This window comes from Corvus hawaiiensis, chromosome 1 (genome assembly GCF_020740725.1).
Source record: "Corvus hawaiiensis isolate bCorHaw1 chromosome 1, bCorHaw1.pri.cur, whole genome shotgun sequence".
Taxonomy (NCBI): domain Eukaryota; kingdom Metazoa; phylum Chordata; class Aves; order Passeriformes; family Corvidae; genus Corvus; species Corvus hawaiiensis.
Window position 1 is genome coordinate 52,920,115 of NC_063213.1, and position 18,963 is coordinate 52,939,077.

An 18,963-nucleotide genomic window follows, 5' to 3' on the forward strand; every position below is an offset into this window, starting at 1 on the left:
GACTATGATTTACAAAGGGACTATGCTGTAAGATGCCATCTAGGAATTATGACCCTGGGGAAAGACTACAACATGTCTAGCCCAGGGAACAGGAGATGGGAGGGGAATGCTGGCAGTCTGCTAGTACATACATAAAGGGCTGTTGCAAAGAAAGAGGAAATAATCCATTTTCATGGACATCATGGATAGGATAAAAAGCAGTGAGCTTACACTGCTGCCAGCAGATTTGGGTTAAGCCTTGGGAAAAATTTCTAAAAGTAAGGCTAGGGAAACACTGAAATAAAATGCTTAAGACCTTTTTAAGAAGCCGTTCAATGTCTCTCAGGGCTGACATGTGTGCCTGTAATTTGAGGAAGGACTGACTGCAGTGAAAGCTGGATGTGTCACTCAGTGTCTTTCCTCCTGGGCCGGGCATGCCAGGGTGGCTCCCAGACCACATTCCAACTGAATGAAGCTTGCTCAGTACTGACTTCATTAGGCTAAAAGACATCATAATTGCAGTAATACTAGAGTCAGGTTTGATATAAAATCATGTCAGTGGCCATCAGATGATTTCAAATTAAGAGACTAATCTGAGACTGTTAGAGAAATTAAGGACATCAGTCTTTTCATTGATTCCAGGCATTATTTTTCCCCTTATCAGGAGCAGGATAGGTATGCAACTCTTATACCATCCAAATTCTGTGGCCTGCAGTCATAGCTACAAAAGTGCCAGTAGGATCAGGAGAACACCTCTAACATGTGCAATGCAATATAGAGTTCTCCTCCAGCTTTCTGTCAAGATATCCAAATTTTATGTTACTGCAAAAGCTGTTGAGTGTGTGGGGTTTATGTATTTCTTCTTATGCTAACCAGGGTCAGACATATAGACATTTCCCTGAATTAAGGCTTCCCTATTCTCATTTTGGAAATTCTGGAGATAAATTCTAAAGAGCAAATTTTCAGCCGAGTCCAGTACCTTCCTTAATATTCATTTTCACCACCCACTTTTATGTCTTTTATTGTTTATGTAGTTCACAGAAGGCCCAAGTATGTTGACTATGCTGGTGGTCTTGTGCATGGGCTGATGAGCTGCATAGTGATAGGATATCAGACCCTACACATTTAGCATTCAAGGGATTATATTTTCTGGGATTGGTGGTATTTTGTTGTAGGTTAATTATCAAAACATCAGCCCTCTTTTTATACGCAAGCAGTGTTGCTGAAAAGAAATCAAGGACTTGTTTAAGGCAAGTCTTAGATTGTCCAGCAGTTTTAGTTGTGCTGACTTGATACCTAGAATGATATGTCAAATTAGCTGGTATAATTTCAAGGCAATTTTTGCATAATTAAGAATTCCATGAAGGACTTAGGAACTTTGGAAGGATGAGAACTGCCAGTTCCATTTATTCCTTTGAATTTATTCCACTTAATGCTGTCAGAAGAATTTCAATTAATAGAGAAGACCAGTGTCCTCCAAAAACACTGAGGATTTTCTCATATCTAAGGGAAACTGGATTCCCTACTGTGTGAAGGTGTGATGCTCATTACAGGCAAAAAAAGAAAACAGTTCTACTATCTAACATGGAAAGAGGCTAGGTAATACACAGTTTCTTCCCACCAGTTGTGATTTATCAAAGTTGTTTTCTTCCAAGGGCAAATTTTCGCAAATTACCTTGTGACAGCAAAGGAGATCCAAGAGAAAAAAATTGATGCCTTTTGCTTTGCAGAGGAACAGAATATTGTCTATAATAAAAGCTAAATTGATGCCATTTAAATACCTATGCTTCCCTCTCATAATTCTAACTTTTTCTCTTTGGTTTTTTTTTTTCTTTGGGTTCATGAAAATACTTTCTTCAGGCACAGGTAAGAGTTTCTAAAATGGAGATATAAGCTTGACATGTTCTTCCTGATTGTGTCTATGTTGTCTGTCTCTTTTTTTGTAATGTCTGTTTGAGTCAGTACATGGAACACTGTAGAAATTGCTATATGAGATGCCATTTAAAAATTTTTATTCAAACCTAAACATAATACTAATGCTGGTACCCCAATTTATTAGAGGGATTTTAAGCATACACAATTAATAAATAAAGTGAATCAATATATATTGGTATAATTTCTCTTGAGGTCGCCTCTCCTTAGAAATACAAAAACTGCACAACTAATAACTGGGATAATAGTATAATAATAGTGGGATGGAATCATGGAGAAGAGATGTGAGGGATAGAGGTAAAGTGCTAGAAGAGTTTTAACAACATTTTTTAAAAAGTTATACTCATGAGCTAGCCTAGTTACAGGCTTTATGTTTGTTGTGTTGATGTTTTTAGTGGAAATGGCACAGCATGGGCTTAGTGGCAGAGAAACCAGAGAATCCATCATTTGATAGCTTCTGTCTTTTTGCTATTTCAATAGTTTTCTATCAAGTATTTAATCTGTTTTATTACTATGGTGTCTAAATCAGCAAGTTCTTATTTGTTATTGTTACCAAAAAGAGCATTAACTCTTTTTTTGTATGATCACTTTTGCATGTTTATCTTACTTGTGTGCACCAAAACTGACACTAAATGTGTATTCCAGGTGTATGAGGTGGTTCCCTGCCACAGTGACTGCAGCCAGTACATATGGGTTACTGAGCCCTGGAGTGTCTGCAAGGTGACCAATGTGGACTTAAAAGAGAATTGTGGAGAAGGTGTTCAAACAAGGAAAGTCAGGTAAAAAAATATTTCTCCTCCTTCACTTTAAAGAACCTTCACTTTCAGTTTTGTCTGTACTTAATTTGACATAATTCTATGTTATGCCTGATGTTGAGTTCAGACCTGGACCCTGGCTGATAGAATAGATTCAGAGAGTGCAATACAACTCTGTCTACTGGGTATAGATATAGACCTTGATTCCTAATTTAATCCATTGGTAATTAAAAGGCATCTGTTTAAATTAAGGATTAATACTAAGAATATAAAATTTTTGAAATTTCAGTAGTTCTGGATTTAAAGTTATCAGCTGAAGTATGCACAAAATAAATCTAAACTATAGATGATTTGCTTTATTCTGGCTTAGAGGTAAGCTAATGTCAAGCAAATCACCTGCCATGGGGCTCTCAGCAAATCACTGGTAGGGGCTGTCTAAATTACGTGCATGCCTTTATGTGGCTGTTGTCTGTAAAAACAAGGATTATTTTTGGCTTTTCAGCTTTTCTTGGATATTCATAGATCAGTACTTATTTCATTTATGTGCTGATAAAATGTTAAAATGCCTCAGATTACTGTAAAACACATACCATACAAAATCCAAGGCAAATGCAGTTTATGTGCAGTTCTTTTTTCCAGGTGCATGCTAAACACTGTGGATGGTCCTTCTGACACAGTAGAAGACTATCTGTGTGATCCTGAAGAGATGCCACTTGGTGCTAGAAAATGCACGTTGCCGTGTCCAGAGGACTGTGTTATGTCTGAGTGGGGATCATGGTCTCAGTGTTCTTTGGTAAGAAGTATACTGAAGTGTCACATTTATAGTTTTGGGAGGATACTTTAAAAGTGTATGTATTATGTGTTTTGCAAAGATGGTGAACTGATTACACGTGTAAATATCTATATGTAGTGTCATCTTTAAGGCTGTTTTCTGTTGGCTGAAATTAAAGTGTGACAGTATTTTCCATTAAGCTATATTGCTCCAGAACACAGACTAAAATGTTCCCAATGGTCACCCTTCCCAGTGTGGGGGGCCTTCTGTGTGGTGAAATAGCTTTGGCAGTGGCTTTTGAATCTGACTATGAGCCTAGCTCTGAGCCTCTCCTTAGTGATACCGTCACTGAACTAAAAATGTCACTATCCTGGTACAAGTAAAGTTTGTAGATCAAGACTGAGCATAGAAAGGTAATTTTGGGTCTCCCCTTCCTTCGTGACAGCAATTTTAAAAAAAAATGTCAAAAAAACTTAAAACAAAAAATAAAATTGTCTCAGTATTGAGGCTTTGGTGCACTACATTATAGCACTTGGAAAGTGAGCATCCTCTTTATGAGTGAAATAGTTCCAAAGCACTAGCACTGAAATATGCACTTTTTGGGAAAATAGAGAGGTGTTACCAGGTTAAAGATATTTCCCTTTGGGTGGTACCAAGGTGAAAGAGCAGACTAAATTGTCTCTGAAATAACAAGGAAAGGGTTTCTCTTATACAGTAGCATGAACCTGTTATTTTAAATTTGTGTTTTGAAGGGATTACTTGAAAGGTTGTTGTAATGTTGCATAAAAAGGTAACAGGGTGCCAAAATGTCTAAGCTTTTTCCAATCTTACTTTCAAGCCATGCAATGGAAGTTGTGTCCGTGAAAGGTCAGCTGAATCCCTAAGACAACCAGATGATGGAAAGCCTTGTCCTGCTGCCTCCGAGACAGAAGCCTGCACTTTGAACAAGAACTGCTACCACTATGACTACAACGTGACAGGTATTTGTGTTATTATGCTCTAGTGACAGCCTGGTATTACATCTTACAGCTCACTTCCATTGACCTTACAGTATGGATTTTTCTGCTTTCTGTTCTTACCCAGAGGCAGCTGTGGAACTGGTACTGAAAACTGACTCAGGCCATTTGATCCAGATAATATATTACATAGAGAATTTGCAGGTGAAATGGGCATGCTGTAACTCCAGGAAAAGTATTTCTCATATCATTTTGTGATTTACTCAAAATCCATACAGACAAAACCAAATAGGAACTTTTCAGGAAGGTACCGTGGCATTGACTATTTGCAGTAAAGGTCACTGTTTCATGAAAAGGTGTAGCAGCTGGGCTCTGTGAGCCTTTGCACGTGCAAAATTTGCTTGTAAGGGTTACCATCAGAGTTAGGTGGGAGACTGGATCATTATGAATTTTATCTGAAAGTCTGCAAGGCTAATGAATTCCTCCTTTGCAGACTGGAGCACGTGTCAGCTCAGCGAGAAGGCTGTCTGTGGCAGTGGTATCAAAACACGGATGCTCGACTGTGTTCGCAGTGATGGCAAATCGGTTGACCTGAAATACTGTGAAGAGGTGAGTGGGTACCTGTGAGTAAGCTCCCTTCTAATGGTGCTAATTAATAATGAGCCAACTGAGCTGTATGGCATCTTTACCAGAAGTTTTGCAACACTATTCATGGATTGTTAAGTACCTCTGAAATGAACTGAGCCATCAACTGATTTTTATACTATTTCTTTTGGTTACCTTTAAGTGCCTCTGTGAACATATGCTAATTTTTATGTCCTGAAGGAAATTACTTAGAAACAATAATTAATAAAGTAGAATAAAGGGAATAAATCTCAGTCAGAATACTAATCATAATTCTAATTTGATGCAACTTCTGCATGGAGTCTTGGACACCTGCCAGTATCAATCATTTACTCAATGTGTTGGAAAATATTTCTCAAGTATCATTCTGCAGCTGGGCTGAATGTTAACTTCTTTTATCCAGCTGTGTGATGCAAAAGATATCCAAGCTAGTGTGAAAAAATGTGCAACATGAATGTAATACTAAGTAGGAGCATATAGGGAGAACTAGCTAGCAGACAGGATCCCTTAAGTTTTGAAAGAGCCGTTTTGCAAATATTCAAACTAACCTCCAATTTGACAGCACTGATTTCCTGAAATTTTGTGTGTCAGTCTTAAAGCTTTCAATAGCATGGACATTGTAGTATGAACAAAAACATGAAGACAACACCAGTACTACATTAAGGGCAATTCTACATGCATTTCTGATGGAAAGTGACTGCACTTGTTTCTACTGCCATTCCCCCACCACCATGACATTAGAAATAAAATTACTTGCAATGGGGGACAAAGGTGGAAAGGCCTCCACAGCAGTTTTGGCACCAACAGCTTTTCTGCAGGACCCTTCTCTCAACTAGCTGCTCTTCAGGATGTGTCCATAGAAAAGAGCCTCATCAGAAGTGGAGGGAGTCAGGAAACTCATCCTTTACTTTGGACTATAGTTTTGTAATCGTATATCTGAGCTACTTAAACTTCTCCAGTCTCCTCCGACATCCTGGATTGTTGAATCAATAAGTTCTTATCAAAGGCAGAGAATTTCAGATGAGACTTACTTCTGTCCCATGTCCTACATAGTTCTTGGGTTTATAATCAAATCTAATAATTTCATAGAATCATAAAATGGTTTGGGTTGGAAGGGATCTTAAAGGTCATCACCTTAAATATCAAACCCCCTTCTGTGGGCAGGGTCACCCTTCAGTATAGCAGGATGCTGAAAGCCCCCTCCAACTTGACCTTGAACACTTCCAGGGATGGGGCATCCACAAAAACTATGTCTCAAGAAAAAACTCAGGATATGACTACCTACCATCAAGTTTCTGTGAAGTTAATAAAGCAATGTATTAATACATTTTGTTAATGTTTTAATGTGTCAAGAAAAAGAAAAAAAAAGGCCTGCCATTTCTGTCATTTTTAAGAGGCTTCAATATTTATTAATTAATACCAAGACATGATATAAAATATCCATCCATATAAATATTTCAACAGAAAAAAATTATTTATTTGATTTTACAGGAAAATAGATTTCTTCTACTATAAACCCAAGAAATCATTCCTGTTAAGCAAAGATTTAAAACAACATTTAGAACTGATTACATTTTACACTGGAATCTCATTTCAGAAAACCTCTGGAGCTTTCCTGCATTTAAGAAATGAAAGTTTATTACTCAGAAAATAATTAGGGCAAGAATATAATATCTCAAAAGCTACTTGCTGTAAATGACTGGCTAACAGACATCTCTGCAGTGGGGTCCTGGATTTATCAACAGCCACCACGCTACATTCCTATTTGCACTTTTGATTTGCTAGAACATATAGAGATACATCTTCTTATAGAAAGCTCTGATCCACTCCCTAGTCACACTGTTAAGACTATTTGTTGAATTATGGATGTGTAAGCAGAAGTCCAATGAGGTCAAAGGCTGATCCAATAACTGAGGAGTAAAACCTGTTAACCTGATTAACAGGAAAGCCAAGCTGTTCAGATCTTAACAGACCCTTCTGTTAAGACTCTAAAGATGTGAAAGCCAGCTCTGTGACCTTCCAGGTCATGAGAGAGTATTCAAGAAATTATCAAAATATGAATACACACTATACACTTCTTACTAATGATCCTTCAGGGAGGGGGTTTCTGCTGTGTTTTTGCATTATAAGGGCAGTGCAGAAAGATTAAGTGAAATTCAAAATAAGGTACATGTGGTTGGAAAAGTTAATGAATAGGAGTAATATGAAATAATTTTGTAATGACCTAGCTAATGAATTTTCACTAGGCTATCGTAAAACCTTGTACTAGATGTATGAATAAAGACTTGCTTAATTTATATGTAGGTACATTTACTGGCTTGTGTTTCTTATTATTACATGCAAAGAAGAGAGATCACAATAGAAAAACCTACATTAATCGCTAAGAAATTGAGACACATAATTACAAATTCTGAGTTTCTGTATAATATGTGGTTCAAGAAAATAATAAATCCATATATTAAAAAAACCTTTATGCTGAATTTTGTCTATCACCATCTCCAGGTATGAGCATCAACATAGTTAAATACTAGCATTCCATCTGAGCACCTGTGTTCTGATTTCTGTATGTGTCCATATGATTTTGTGTTTATTTGAGTCAATCAGCTAAAGAAGGTAGCCAGTCATCCTGATTACTGCCAAGATAAATCAATTTATAGAGCTTATTTCTGAGTCCTGGTTATGTTAATGTAGTTCTCTTCAAACTCTCAAGGCAGAGTAATACTGGATTACTTGTTTTCTACTTATCACAGGAACTTGACTTCTCTTTCTTTCGTTAAATATTTGAAAATCAAACCACCTAAAGCAAGTTGATCCTGGTCATATTCCTATTTACAGACTTATTTTTATTCATTTGCCTTTAATTAAAGATGACAAAAGCCTAGAAACCAGCAGTCATGTCTGCATTAAAAAGTGGACTTTGCTGGTTTATTGGTGAATAGTCTGCTTGTCAGATTACATGATTAACCTCCAGCAGCAGGGTTTAATCTTTGGTGCCAAACATTCCTATAAACAAATACAGATACTTCTTGTGGATCACAGGATTTAAAGAGCATGCTGGTCTGGTAGCCTGCTGCCCCTGGCATGTGTGCCCGGCGCACACAGGGGTAGCTTTCAGTACTTGCCATTGTTGAGTCAGAAACTGCAGCTCATCCAGAACAAAGGCTTTAGGGTAAGGGAGCTACTGAACACCTTTTCAAATATTTTCTAAGCTCTTCAAGTTGAATTGTGGTTCATCAGTTCAAGAAAGGAGAGGGATGAGAAAGGAATACGTGAATACTATCAAATTGCAGCCTGTCAGTTGTTCCCCAGATCTATTTTAGCAGCACTTCAGTGTCTGAGATATGCAAATAGGAGATCACTGTGGGTAATGGCCTTCAGCTTTCTCCTCTTCATTGTTAATATCTTTTTTGGGCTTTTCCCTCTCAAGCTGCTGAAGTCCAGCTGAGAAATCCAGTCTTGTAAGAGGGCGGTCATATTTCTCTAACTTGCAGGAATCAATTCAGCAGGCTTTAAATCCTTTGCTCAGAAGGTTTGACCCAAATATGGACTTCAAAGAGGGTTCTCTAGCTTCCTAATCATCCAAATTCCAGATTATCCAAAGGTTTCAGGTGTTGTCTGTGTGTGATAGCTGTATAATCAAGGCTATGATGAACCACTGAGAAAAGCCAAGAACTCACTCTTTGATGTATAAAAGAGAACAGAGGTCTAAATCTTCATTTGTCTCAATAAATGGTACTGAAAATGCAAATTTAAAACTTGGTGAGTCTATCAGAAGGAGACATTTTCAGTACTTATGGTAGTTTATGGAGGACATGTTAACGTTGTGCCTAATTATTGCTCTATGCTTGTGTTTAGTAGGAAATAGTGGGTTTATCTCTTTTTTTAAAGTCTTAACTGCTGGCTTTATACCATTACCCTTTCCAGTCATTAAAATTAATAGGTTTTTAAATGTCTAGTTTGCTTTTTAAAAAACAAAACAAAACATTTTTTCTAGTTAAAGGTATTCACAACTGCCTAGGATTCTGAAAGGCCTCAATGATGATCAAGGTCTGCTGGTGAGGTCCAGTGAGGAGGACAGTCCTTTGTGCTGGAAAGCTGTAGATCTGTTCATATTGGCAGGATTGGTTTTCCATCACATTTTATATCATACACCCTACCCTTTTTATATCATACACTGACCTACCCTTTTAACTCAGCTGTGCAGGATGCAGGTGTTATTATTGTTATACTAATATTTTTGCCATCAGTTGTATTTCATCTTGCATCATATATTTTCATGTGTTTTTGTGAGAGTATCTCTTTCCTTCCATAGATGGAGAAAATCTGGAGTGTGGTAGTTCATAAGAACATAGTAATGGCTGTCCAGGATCAGACCAAAGGATCATGTAGTCGTTGTGCCATGTGCCGAGCATGATTATAAAACTCCTGCTTCCCTGGGGCACAGGGTTAGGCTGAATCATACCTGGGGAAGAACTGAGTACAGAATTTATTTTCAGGAAAACTTGAGTCTGGTTTGCTGGAGAGGATGAAAGTTTGGTAAGAAAGTTTCACAGATATGTAGGCTTGGCAGAAAGATCTCTGAATGTAGAAACTGAGGATGAGATAGAAATGAAAGCAAGTTTTGATATAGAGTAAAAGATGTTTTGCTGAAACACTGACCACTGAATAACTGAGAAGGCAAAGGTTGGAGATGAGTTGGAAGGAGATTTTTAGGAGTAGGACAAAGGTATGTGACTACAAAGACATGTTTTTCACCAAGTAAATAAGTCTCAAGAAGAGCATAAGTAAATTGAAAACATTTTGGTCTTTACCAAAAAGAGCTATCGCAGGCAAACAAGAAATGTTGATGTAGCAAGAGGAGAGGTCTGAGAATTTTCCATTGTAAGCTCAAATTGTAACTTACTTACTCTTGTGATTGGATAATAATGACTATAATATGGTGATGGTAGTAGCTAAGATAGGCTATAGGCAAATGTAAAGGTATTGTGTATGGTGCTTATTGGTTGTTATGTGTTAAGATACTCTGCAAAGAAAAGTATAAAATGCTTTGTAACTTGAACAGAAAGGGGCTTCAGGTATGCCTACAGCTGGAGCTGGCAGCTGTAGGGCTGGCTCTGGATACCCACTCCCTGAAATGCTGTAACTTCACCTATGCAATAAACAGCTTTCAAGAGAGCCGCCTGAAGTCCAGACATCCTTCACGAACATTTCTCTTATACTGATTATTTTCTCTGTCCCTTTCTCTCATACTCCTCCAGCAACTGGAGCTTTTACTTTATGGATTTTAGAGGATTCTGGTTTTTGCAAATTTTTTCAGAAAAAAATGCAGATATCTTTTTTTCGGACAAGTCATTGTCAATGTCATGTCAATATCTTTGCATGGTGCTTAATATATAGAATAGAATAGAATAGAATAGTCATGCACTTATACAGCACATTAGGAAGAAAGCAAGAGAGGCATAAGCAGATGCCTAAGGAAGAGAAAGAAGCACGGACATACAAGAGTTTCCATCTACTCCTTTCACAGCCTCCACCTGTTTTCAGCTCTTGGACTGCATTTGCCTGGTGGGGTTTCTGTATGTTTAAACCTTCAGACTTCTTTTCCATCAACTTGCTCATTCTCTCTTGAGCTCCTGTAAACTTTTAGCATCTGCTACATCTTCTGACTATCCAATACATGTTCATCCTTCTCCTTTTGCTAGTTTTGAATGTGGCTTCTAGTACCACTTAAATTCACTTATTAACAGCTGTTCAGTATTTTTGCATCCTTCTTTCAAAATACTTCTTAAATTATTTTGGCCTTCACCTATTGTAAAAAGTAATACTGTAGAGTTGAAGCCCTCCATTTATAGGCTCTAGTTTAGAAAATGATTAATGAAAATAGTATTTATGCATGTATATAGAGATCAGTATATGCATTTATGAGAATTTGAAATGTCCTAATTACTTTACTTTTTTACCTGTACTTTTTTGTACACTGATGGTACAGGCCTGGAGTTGTGGGCTAACCATTTAACATTTTCTTTCAGCTTGGTTTGGAAAAGACATGGCAAATGAATATGTCCTGCGTGGTGGAATGTCCTGTGAACTGTCAGCTCTCTGACTGGTCCACCTGGTCTGAGTGCTCTCAAACTTGTGGCCTTACAGGTCAGTACATACCTTTGGCATATTTTAAAGACTGAGTTCTCTTTTTTTTTTCTTTAATAAAAGTGATGATACCTCTCTTTGCAGAACTAAAAAATGTAGCTAGATAGAGAGAGTTACAGATATGTAAATCAGCTTTATTTATGGAAATAATAAGATTGAGTGAGACTGTGCTCACTGAAAATAATGGGAATTTGGTCCAAATATTTTCTGATTCCAGGAAAAAAGTGAAATATGATGAATAATGTATTGAGACAGAAGTAAACATGGATTTGAACATTTATTTTTCATCTGGTGGGGAGAGGAAGAGTAGGGAGGGATTTTCTCCTAGGTTTCATTATTAGTGGTGAGTTTAGAAAACTAAAATTGTTCCAAAAACAAGTTGGAAGTGACTTGTCTTTTTAGACAAGTTATAGCCATATAATAAATCCAATGACCACAAATCTTAACTGGTTTTGTGAATTCATGCAAATAGCCATCTAGCTGAGGAAGAATTTTGTGTGTAAGTGTGCTCTTTGCTGTTGTTTGGAGTTTTTCCTCCAGTACTTTTCAGGAAAATCTTTTTTTCTCCTGTAACATATCAGTTGGAGCAGCTGTGAATTCAAGAATGATGAGGCTCCATTTGGCAAACATCTTTCTAGCTGTCTGCAGTGAGCACAGCTGTCTGGGAGATTGATATTGTTCTGCTTATGCATGGTAGCTTGTGTAGCTTGCTCTCAGCAAAAGATTAGTGTCATTATCATTAGAGTACTCAACTGAAAATGCATGAGATTGAAACGTGGAATTAAAATTAATTCTTTTGGCTGGCTAACATCAGGTGTTATATAGGTAAATCTGTGTAATGCCTTAGTTTATTATAAGCTTCACTATACAAATTTAAATAAATACATCTTTTTTCAGACTTGGCTCTTATATTTATCTATAAATATATGAAAATACCACAGCTGTGTTGATTTTGTGGAAACCTTTGTGAGGTGACAACTCTAGAGCAGCCATTTGACCATTCTTTCTGACACAGAAGGAAATTTTCAGTTATATCATATGAACTCTCTGTAATGAAGCACAATGGTCTAATGTCCACTGCAAGATGAAAGGAGAAAGAATTGCTAAAAGGATAAAAATGTCTTCCTCTTCCAGGCTATATCAGTATTTGAAATAGAACCTGTATCTCAGTGAGTAGCATGTCACTCATTGTTGAGGAAGAGATAATTGTTAGATAAGCCTATTGTATTTTAATTTTTTTTGGGCCTGAGTGAAGAATCCTCCATTTCCTGCAAAATCTGCATATAATGTTTTTCAACAGACAGTGACAGAAAATTGCAAGTCCTTGTTTGCCAGAATCAGACAATTATGGGACACATGTTTCTGTGTTAACTTAGGGATGAACAGAACATGTTGGCCTCTTCTAGCAGCAAACTCCAGATAAAGAGCAGGAATCTCCACTGAAATGCCACAAACATGTTGTCACATTCATAAAGAATATTTTTCTTCAGGCTCTGAACTAGGAAATTACTGCTTTCATTTGCTGTTACAGGAACAATCCTAATCAGACATCCTCCTGCACTTCTTACACTACAAACAAATGACAGAATATAAAGTGTCTGACTTGGAAAATATGAACCCACAGACAATAATAATAACAGACAAGAGCCAACAGATCTGATTTACAATCCAGTTTGTCAAATCTGGAAAAAATTACTTTATTCAAATACAACACTTTTCAGCAAAATAGAACCATCTTGAGGAATAAATCAGTCTAACTACTTTGTTGTTAGTTATACTGCTGGTTTTTGTTACAGGAAAAATGATCAGAAGAAGGACCATAAATCAGCCATTTCAGGGTGATGGAAGGCCTTGTCCTTCTCAGATGGAGCAATTCAAACCCTGTCCAGTAAAACCTTGTTATCGATGGCAATATGGTCAATGGTCTGCGTGCAAAGTAGAGGTAAAAGCCATATGGGACTTTGAAGTTATGGGACATGTGGATCCAGGCATATTTGTGATATGCCCGGATACCTCCTTCACAATTTGCTTCCACCTCTCTTATACAAAAACTAAAGTGTGGGTTTTTTATTAGGTTTTATATTTGTCAATGGATACAACAGTGTCCTACAGATGTTCAAAGTATAAATGTAAACTTTGGTACCTGAGCAGCACCTTTGCTAATAATTTAAATCCTTCTATTGTAAAAGAATATCAGCAGAAATATATTCACATTACTAGAAGATATCTTCACTTGATATACTACTGTGTTTTCAATTCAAAGGCATAATTAGCTCCATAATTTAAGAAACAAGCAACAGTGACCAGAAATTTTGGGTTGGGTTTTTTTTGTTTGTTTCAGAAGAAACGAACCCTGTCTTCTCTCTTTTGTCTTCTTTTTCTCCTTATTGGAATGAATAAGTAGTTAAGCAAAAATAATAGGAGATAGAGTGACATGTAACTCAGATCTAGTCTTTTGGCACTTTCTTCTGTCCAGTATCAATCAATGTATGTTCTCCTTCCGTAGGATGCTCAATGTGGAGAGGGAACACGAGTGAGGAACATTTCCTGTGTGGTTTATGATGGATCCACTGAAGATGTTGGCAAAGTAGTAGATGAGGAATTCTGTGGAGAAATAGAGCCTATTATAGATGGTGATAAGAAGATAATACTTGAGGAAACCTGTACTCTCCCTTGTCCAGGTAACAAAGCTGTTCAAATAAATGTTGCATTTCAAGATTGGTTGGGTGTCATTACAGCTATTAGTGCCAGCATTAGCCACAGGCAATTAAATCTTTTTTATCTGCTTTACTGATTGGATTCATCCATCAAATGACCAACAGAGTTACTCCCTAGGAGCGGCTTCATGACAATAAATCAATTAGAAAAAATACTAGATTTTAAATTTATAAAAGACATGGTCTCTGTCACAGATAGTACCTAAGATGTATTCATTTTTTCACAAAATCTATTGTAATAAAACCTGTGTTTAACTCTATGAGAAAAGGTGTTGGTTTACAGCTAAGTATTAGTGTTAAGTGCATAGATTACCTAACAACTTTATTAGTACTTTTACCAGTGGCTAAAAACTTGATGCCTTTTATGGGTGTCTAAGGCAGATAAGCTAAGGCATTTTATTTTTTCCTTTAAAGGTTCTATTCCAAATGAAACTAAAGTTTTGATCTCTGAGAAAACATGGGTGCCTCTAGCTGTTTAACTCTCTGGATATGACATACACGATCATTGCCTTTGTGAACTGAATCTAAAGGATCAGGTTCATGATGGTCATACAGAGAAGGATTAAGAGCATATAAGAGCTGTTTAATTTCCAGTAAAACCCCTCCAGTTCATTCTAAACACTTGTAAAATTTGAAGTATATTGCTCTTGTTCAGTAGTCATTAATGATGTATCTTCAAAAGTGATAAACTCTTTCAGTTCTAATGTAGCTATCATTTCACACTGGTACTCTATTTTCGTTCTCTTGAAACACTCCTCTTTCCCAGAATTTTGTTCCCAGTTCATTTCAGATTGGAATGAAGGTAAAGTTGTCTCAATAAATAGCAATCAATAAAAAATAGAGAGATTTCCACCTCTGCTTTGTACTTAGCATTCCAATTGCATGATTTTCACATATTTTATTTCTTAAATAGAAATTGGAAGACTGTAGTTATGTTTTCATATTAGTGAATTTTATTTGAAAATTATAGCTGCTTACTGATTGCTTTAAAAATTTTGCTGAGCAGGAACCTGTTCTTCAACAATCTCACATTTAACCAGCAAGAATAACTGCCCTGTGGGGAGGTGTTAATGATACGCTCCAACTAATGTTTCCAAAAATCACTACTCGTTTTCCTATTATGTATACATCAGTTTGTCAATTATTCATTTCTTTGCATGCTCTCCTAAGGTTGGCAAATAAAATTCCTTCATTAATCAGGCGTCTGGTCAACACGGTACTGATTATATCTCTCATCAGTATAATGCAAGGTAGCATGAATTTTTAATGGCTTTCTCACTGAAATAATGAGAACTAAGAGGTTTATTTATGAGTCTGTGCACAGTCTAGTCCCATTTTCAACTGCGTTTTAACAAAACTATTTCTTTGGGTTGTGCCTCAGATCTTCCTTAAATGTTCCTTAGCTGATCGTGCTAATTAGTGTCATTAGTATAAATTTGTTTTTTGGTTTTACACTATAGAATTCTACAGATCTGTTACCCTAACTGAAATAGGGAGAGCAGACATTTTAATCACATTTCCATTTCCCTTTCTTGCAAACAATGTTCCATCAGTTGCTTCTACGTCTGTTTAGAGAAAATCTGCATGGGGATAAGCAATAATTAGTCTTTTTAATACTAGACAATGTTCTCTAAGATCAAAGATGAATTGAAAAAAAGTTATGTAAATTTAGCATAAGGCATACAGTGCACAGTATCTTAAAATGTACAAAAATCCAGACATTGGGTGGAGCATTGCAAAGAGATTCATAATGACAGTGGTCTTATGGGAATGCTACAAGAAACTACACTGCTTTAGAATGAATAGGTGCTTATATAATCTTTTTCAATATTTTCTATGATACAGACATTCAGATAGTATCGAAATGTTATCTTCTCTTAACTATTAGTCCAGTTTAAAAAGAGGAATGAAAGGAACTAAAAAGAAGGAAAATAAGGAAACTGTATTTAGACTTTTTTTAAAAGACATATTCATTGCAAAAACCTCTTCACATACAATGATCATTCATCTTATAAATTGCTCTTTGACAGGGGACTGTTACTTGAGAGAGTGGTCAGAATGGAGCCTTTGCCAGCTAACCTGTGTTAATGGTGAGGATCTTGGTTTTGGAGGAATACAAGTCCGATCTCGAGCAGTGATCATTCAGGACTTAGAGAATCAACATCTCTGTCCAGAACAGGCTTTGGAAACAAGACCATGCAATGGTAAGCACCAAAATATATGCAAGGCTTGTTCCAGCAAGAAAAAAATACAGAACAACCATAATTTTGTTATCTTTCTGTTTATGTTATCAATTTTAGGCAAATGCAAAGTTGATAGACAGAAATGTGCTTAAATTCTTGTTTTCCATATATCAACTGTAAACAGAAAAACTTTCAAGTGGTAACTATAATATGTTACCCCTTTAGAATTAAGCTTTTTTAATAATGACATTTCTTTTTATATGGGACAGTTTCCTTATCTGCTTAGTAACATTAATAAAAAGAAATCTTTAAATTTTGATTCATAACCAGATTTATGAATTGTTAATTGTGTGACAATGTCATTAAAATGTCTCCGCCATGTTTACCAATGGTAGTAGACAAAGTATCTAAGAAAAGTAGTTTCCTGTGCAGACATTTCTTGTCCCTTCAGGGTCCAGATCAGACAAAAAGGAATTTTATATTTATAATAGAGAACTAAGGTGCAGAAGGACTTCATGATTCATCCCAGACTATATAAGATGTGCACAGAAGAGCTGAGATGTAAAGACAGATGCAGCCCTCATCACTGGAGCACTGGCTGAAGCTCAGTGTCACCAGGAAAGGAACCTGACTCCTAAATGAGTTTTGCACAACAGATGGGCTGCAACCATTATGGGATTATTGGAAACATTTCTTTTGCCCATCAACTACATTAGGCTTGCCTAATAAGCCTAGTTAGTGTCTAGGACACATCTGGTCTACTCCCTATGTGTCCAGTAAGTGCAGGGGACTCTGGGATCTCCACAAGTGCAGTGCACCCTTCTAGGTTGCTGGATGAAGGAGAAGGGGGCCTAATTAACTGTACAAGCCACTATTCATAATGAGTATGGTCTGCTGAGGAGTGTGGCTGCTGCCAGTGGTAGTCTAAAACCTTGTCATCAAATTTCTTGAAATACAAATGTTCTCTGTGCAGATGGCCAGTGCTATGAGTACAAGTGGATGGCTAGCCCATGGAAGGGATCTTCTCGGACTGTGTGGTGCCAAAGGTCAGATGGTTTAAACGTCACAGGTAACTACTCTTTTTATACACACAAAAAAGCCTGGAAAACAGGTGGATAATGTGTTTTCTCAAAAAAACTGAAAAAAATGAAAAGGATCTGCTAAAAACACTTCCTGATGGATGAATCAAAACCATCATCTTTTTGCATATTAAGGATGTGGTTTCTTTTCTAGAATTATGCAGCATGTCGTGCTAAAAGTAAATATAAATAGTATCCTCTGTAGTGGACCTGAAATGTTGCATTGCATATGTTTGGGGATTTTTTACCATAGGCATCTTTACACTTCTAAATGTAGGGTTTCAAATTTCAAGCCCTACAACAAATAAAAATGTTATGTATTACAGGTCATTTCAGTGCCTATACAAAGGCAAAGAAAGTTGCAGAGCTTGATAATATCATCCATACATGATACATCTCCTTAAAGTTGCAAAATATAAAATTTTAATAAATGTGCTAATGTAAGTTTATTTATTTCAATGCGATAAATCTGTATCAGGATATGTCAGTGGACTGCTGTGGGATGCAGTGACTTTTTGTGCATACCAAAGCACAAAATCCATGAATTAAGAATGACTGAGATCTCAGAAGAAAATCTTCATATGAATCTATTTATACAGATTTATTTATTGGAAATAGGGATTCATTTCAGCTAAGAGTTATGCATTTATTTAAATAATTTTTATATCAGACCAAATGATAGTAAAAGAATCCCAGATACTGTAAACACATCCTCAATGCCAGTCACTGTCAGGTCACTCACAGGAGGAGAGCTGTTTTTCATGTATTGCCACCACAATACCTCATGATGATGGAGTCCACCACTACTGTCTGTTGCAACAGTAGAAGTAAAATATTTATTTCTACAAGGTGTTGAAATAATAGCTCAAAGTCTCTTGCAAATCTTACCTTCTGGTGTAGGAATATCAAAACACATCTTGTTCACAAGAAAAGCAACAGGGCATTATTTATGCACCTTGATTGCTTCCTGCTTAGCTAAGATGTTTCTGTGGTAAGTAAAACTCTAAGAATTCTTACTGAGATTAATATAGGATATTATCTATGAAAGGTCCTATAGGATTTGAAATAAATATCATCTTGGAGATTATAGCTCTGAGATGTTAAAACCAGAATGTATTCATAAATCCCAGTCAGTTACATGAAAATAATAATTTCTTCTGATGTGACTGAATACAGTTGTGTGATAAATTCTAGGAAAGACAAATATATGACTATGTGTTGTTGGCAGATTTTTCATATTGGGACCTCCAAGGCAGACAAAACTCAGACCTATATTGTATCTTTTATTTTTCAAAGTTGGTTTTTATGTGGCTTTAAAGCTGTGGTAACTTTCTGATTTGAAATGAAGACTAATGGGATATTCCAGAACATGCAGTCACCGGTCTCCATGCACTGTAAAACTATATTTTTCATATGTTTCTGATAAATGGAAAACTATAGTTTTCATGGGTTTTACGATCGTTTTCAAACACAACGCTTAAATAAAATACTCTTTGGGACCTTCTCACATTAAAGATACAAGATTTTAATTTACATTTGTACATTCTTTGAAAGTGTTTTGTATAAACTACAGTATTTAAGAGCTCATAGATGTGATAGATTCATATACATGATTGATTTAAATTGAGATTACCTATTTTGATTCAGAAGCAACCCATTTCTCTGATTACTGTGTCTTGACTGCCTTATTCCTACACATTTGGCTCTAACACAGTGTATTTTAATTCAGACATTATTAAATAATTATTGTGAGTTCTGTTGGTATTTTAAGGTCTTTATTTCCTTACTTGCATAATATCATTGTGCTGAATAGTTCTTT

General features: G+C 36.4%; 1 protein-coding gene across 7 annotated transcripts in view; it reads left to right on the forward strand.

Moving 5' to 3' along the window:
* The window catches only part of THSD7A (thrombospondin type 1 domain containing 7A), a 285,848-nt gene that overhangs the window by 256,165 nt on the left and 10,720 nt on the right, over positions 1–18,963 (forward strand). For all 7 annotated transcript variants that reach the window (XR_007203813.1, XM_048304626.1, XM_048304659.1 and 4 more), the window contains 10 exons: positions 1,840–1,845; positions 2,557–2,690; positions 3,306–3,459; positions 4,277–4,418; positions 4,888–5,003; positions 11,048–11,165; positions 12,962–13,107; positions 13,672–13,846; positions 15,913–16,086; positions 17,039–17,134. Coding sequence is in view for 6 of the 7 variants with exons in the window: in XM_048304626.1 (XP_048160583.1) it covers positions 1,840–1,845; positions 2,557–2,690; positions 3,306–3,459; positions 4,277–4,418; positions 4,888–5,003; positions 11,048–11,165; positions 12,962–13,107; positions 13,672–13,846; positions 15,913–16,086; positions 17,039–17,134 (1,261 nt within the window). In the remaining variant the exon portion in view is untranslated. The remainder of the gene's footprint in view (positions 1–1,839; positions 1,846–2,556; positions 2,691–3,305; positions 3,460–4,276; positions 4,419–4,887; positions 5,004–11,047; positions 11,166–12,961; positions 13,108–13,671; positions 13,847–15,912; positions 16,087–17,038; positions 17,135–18,963) is intronic.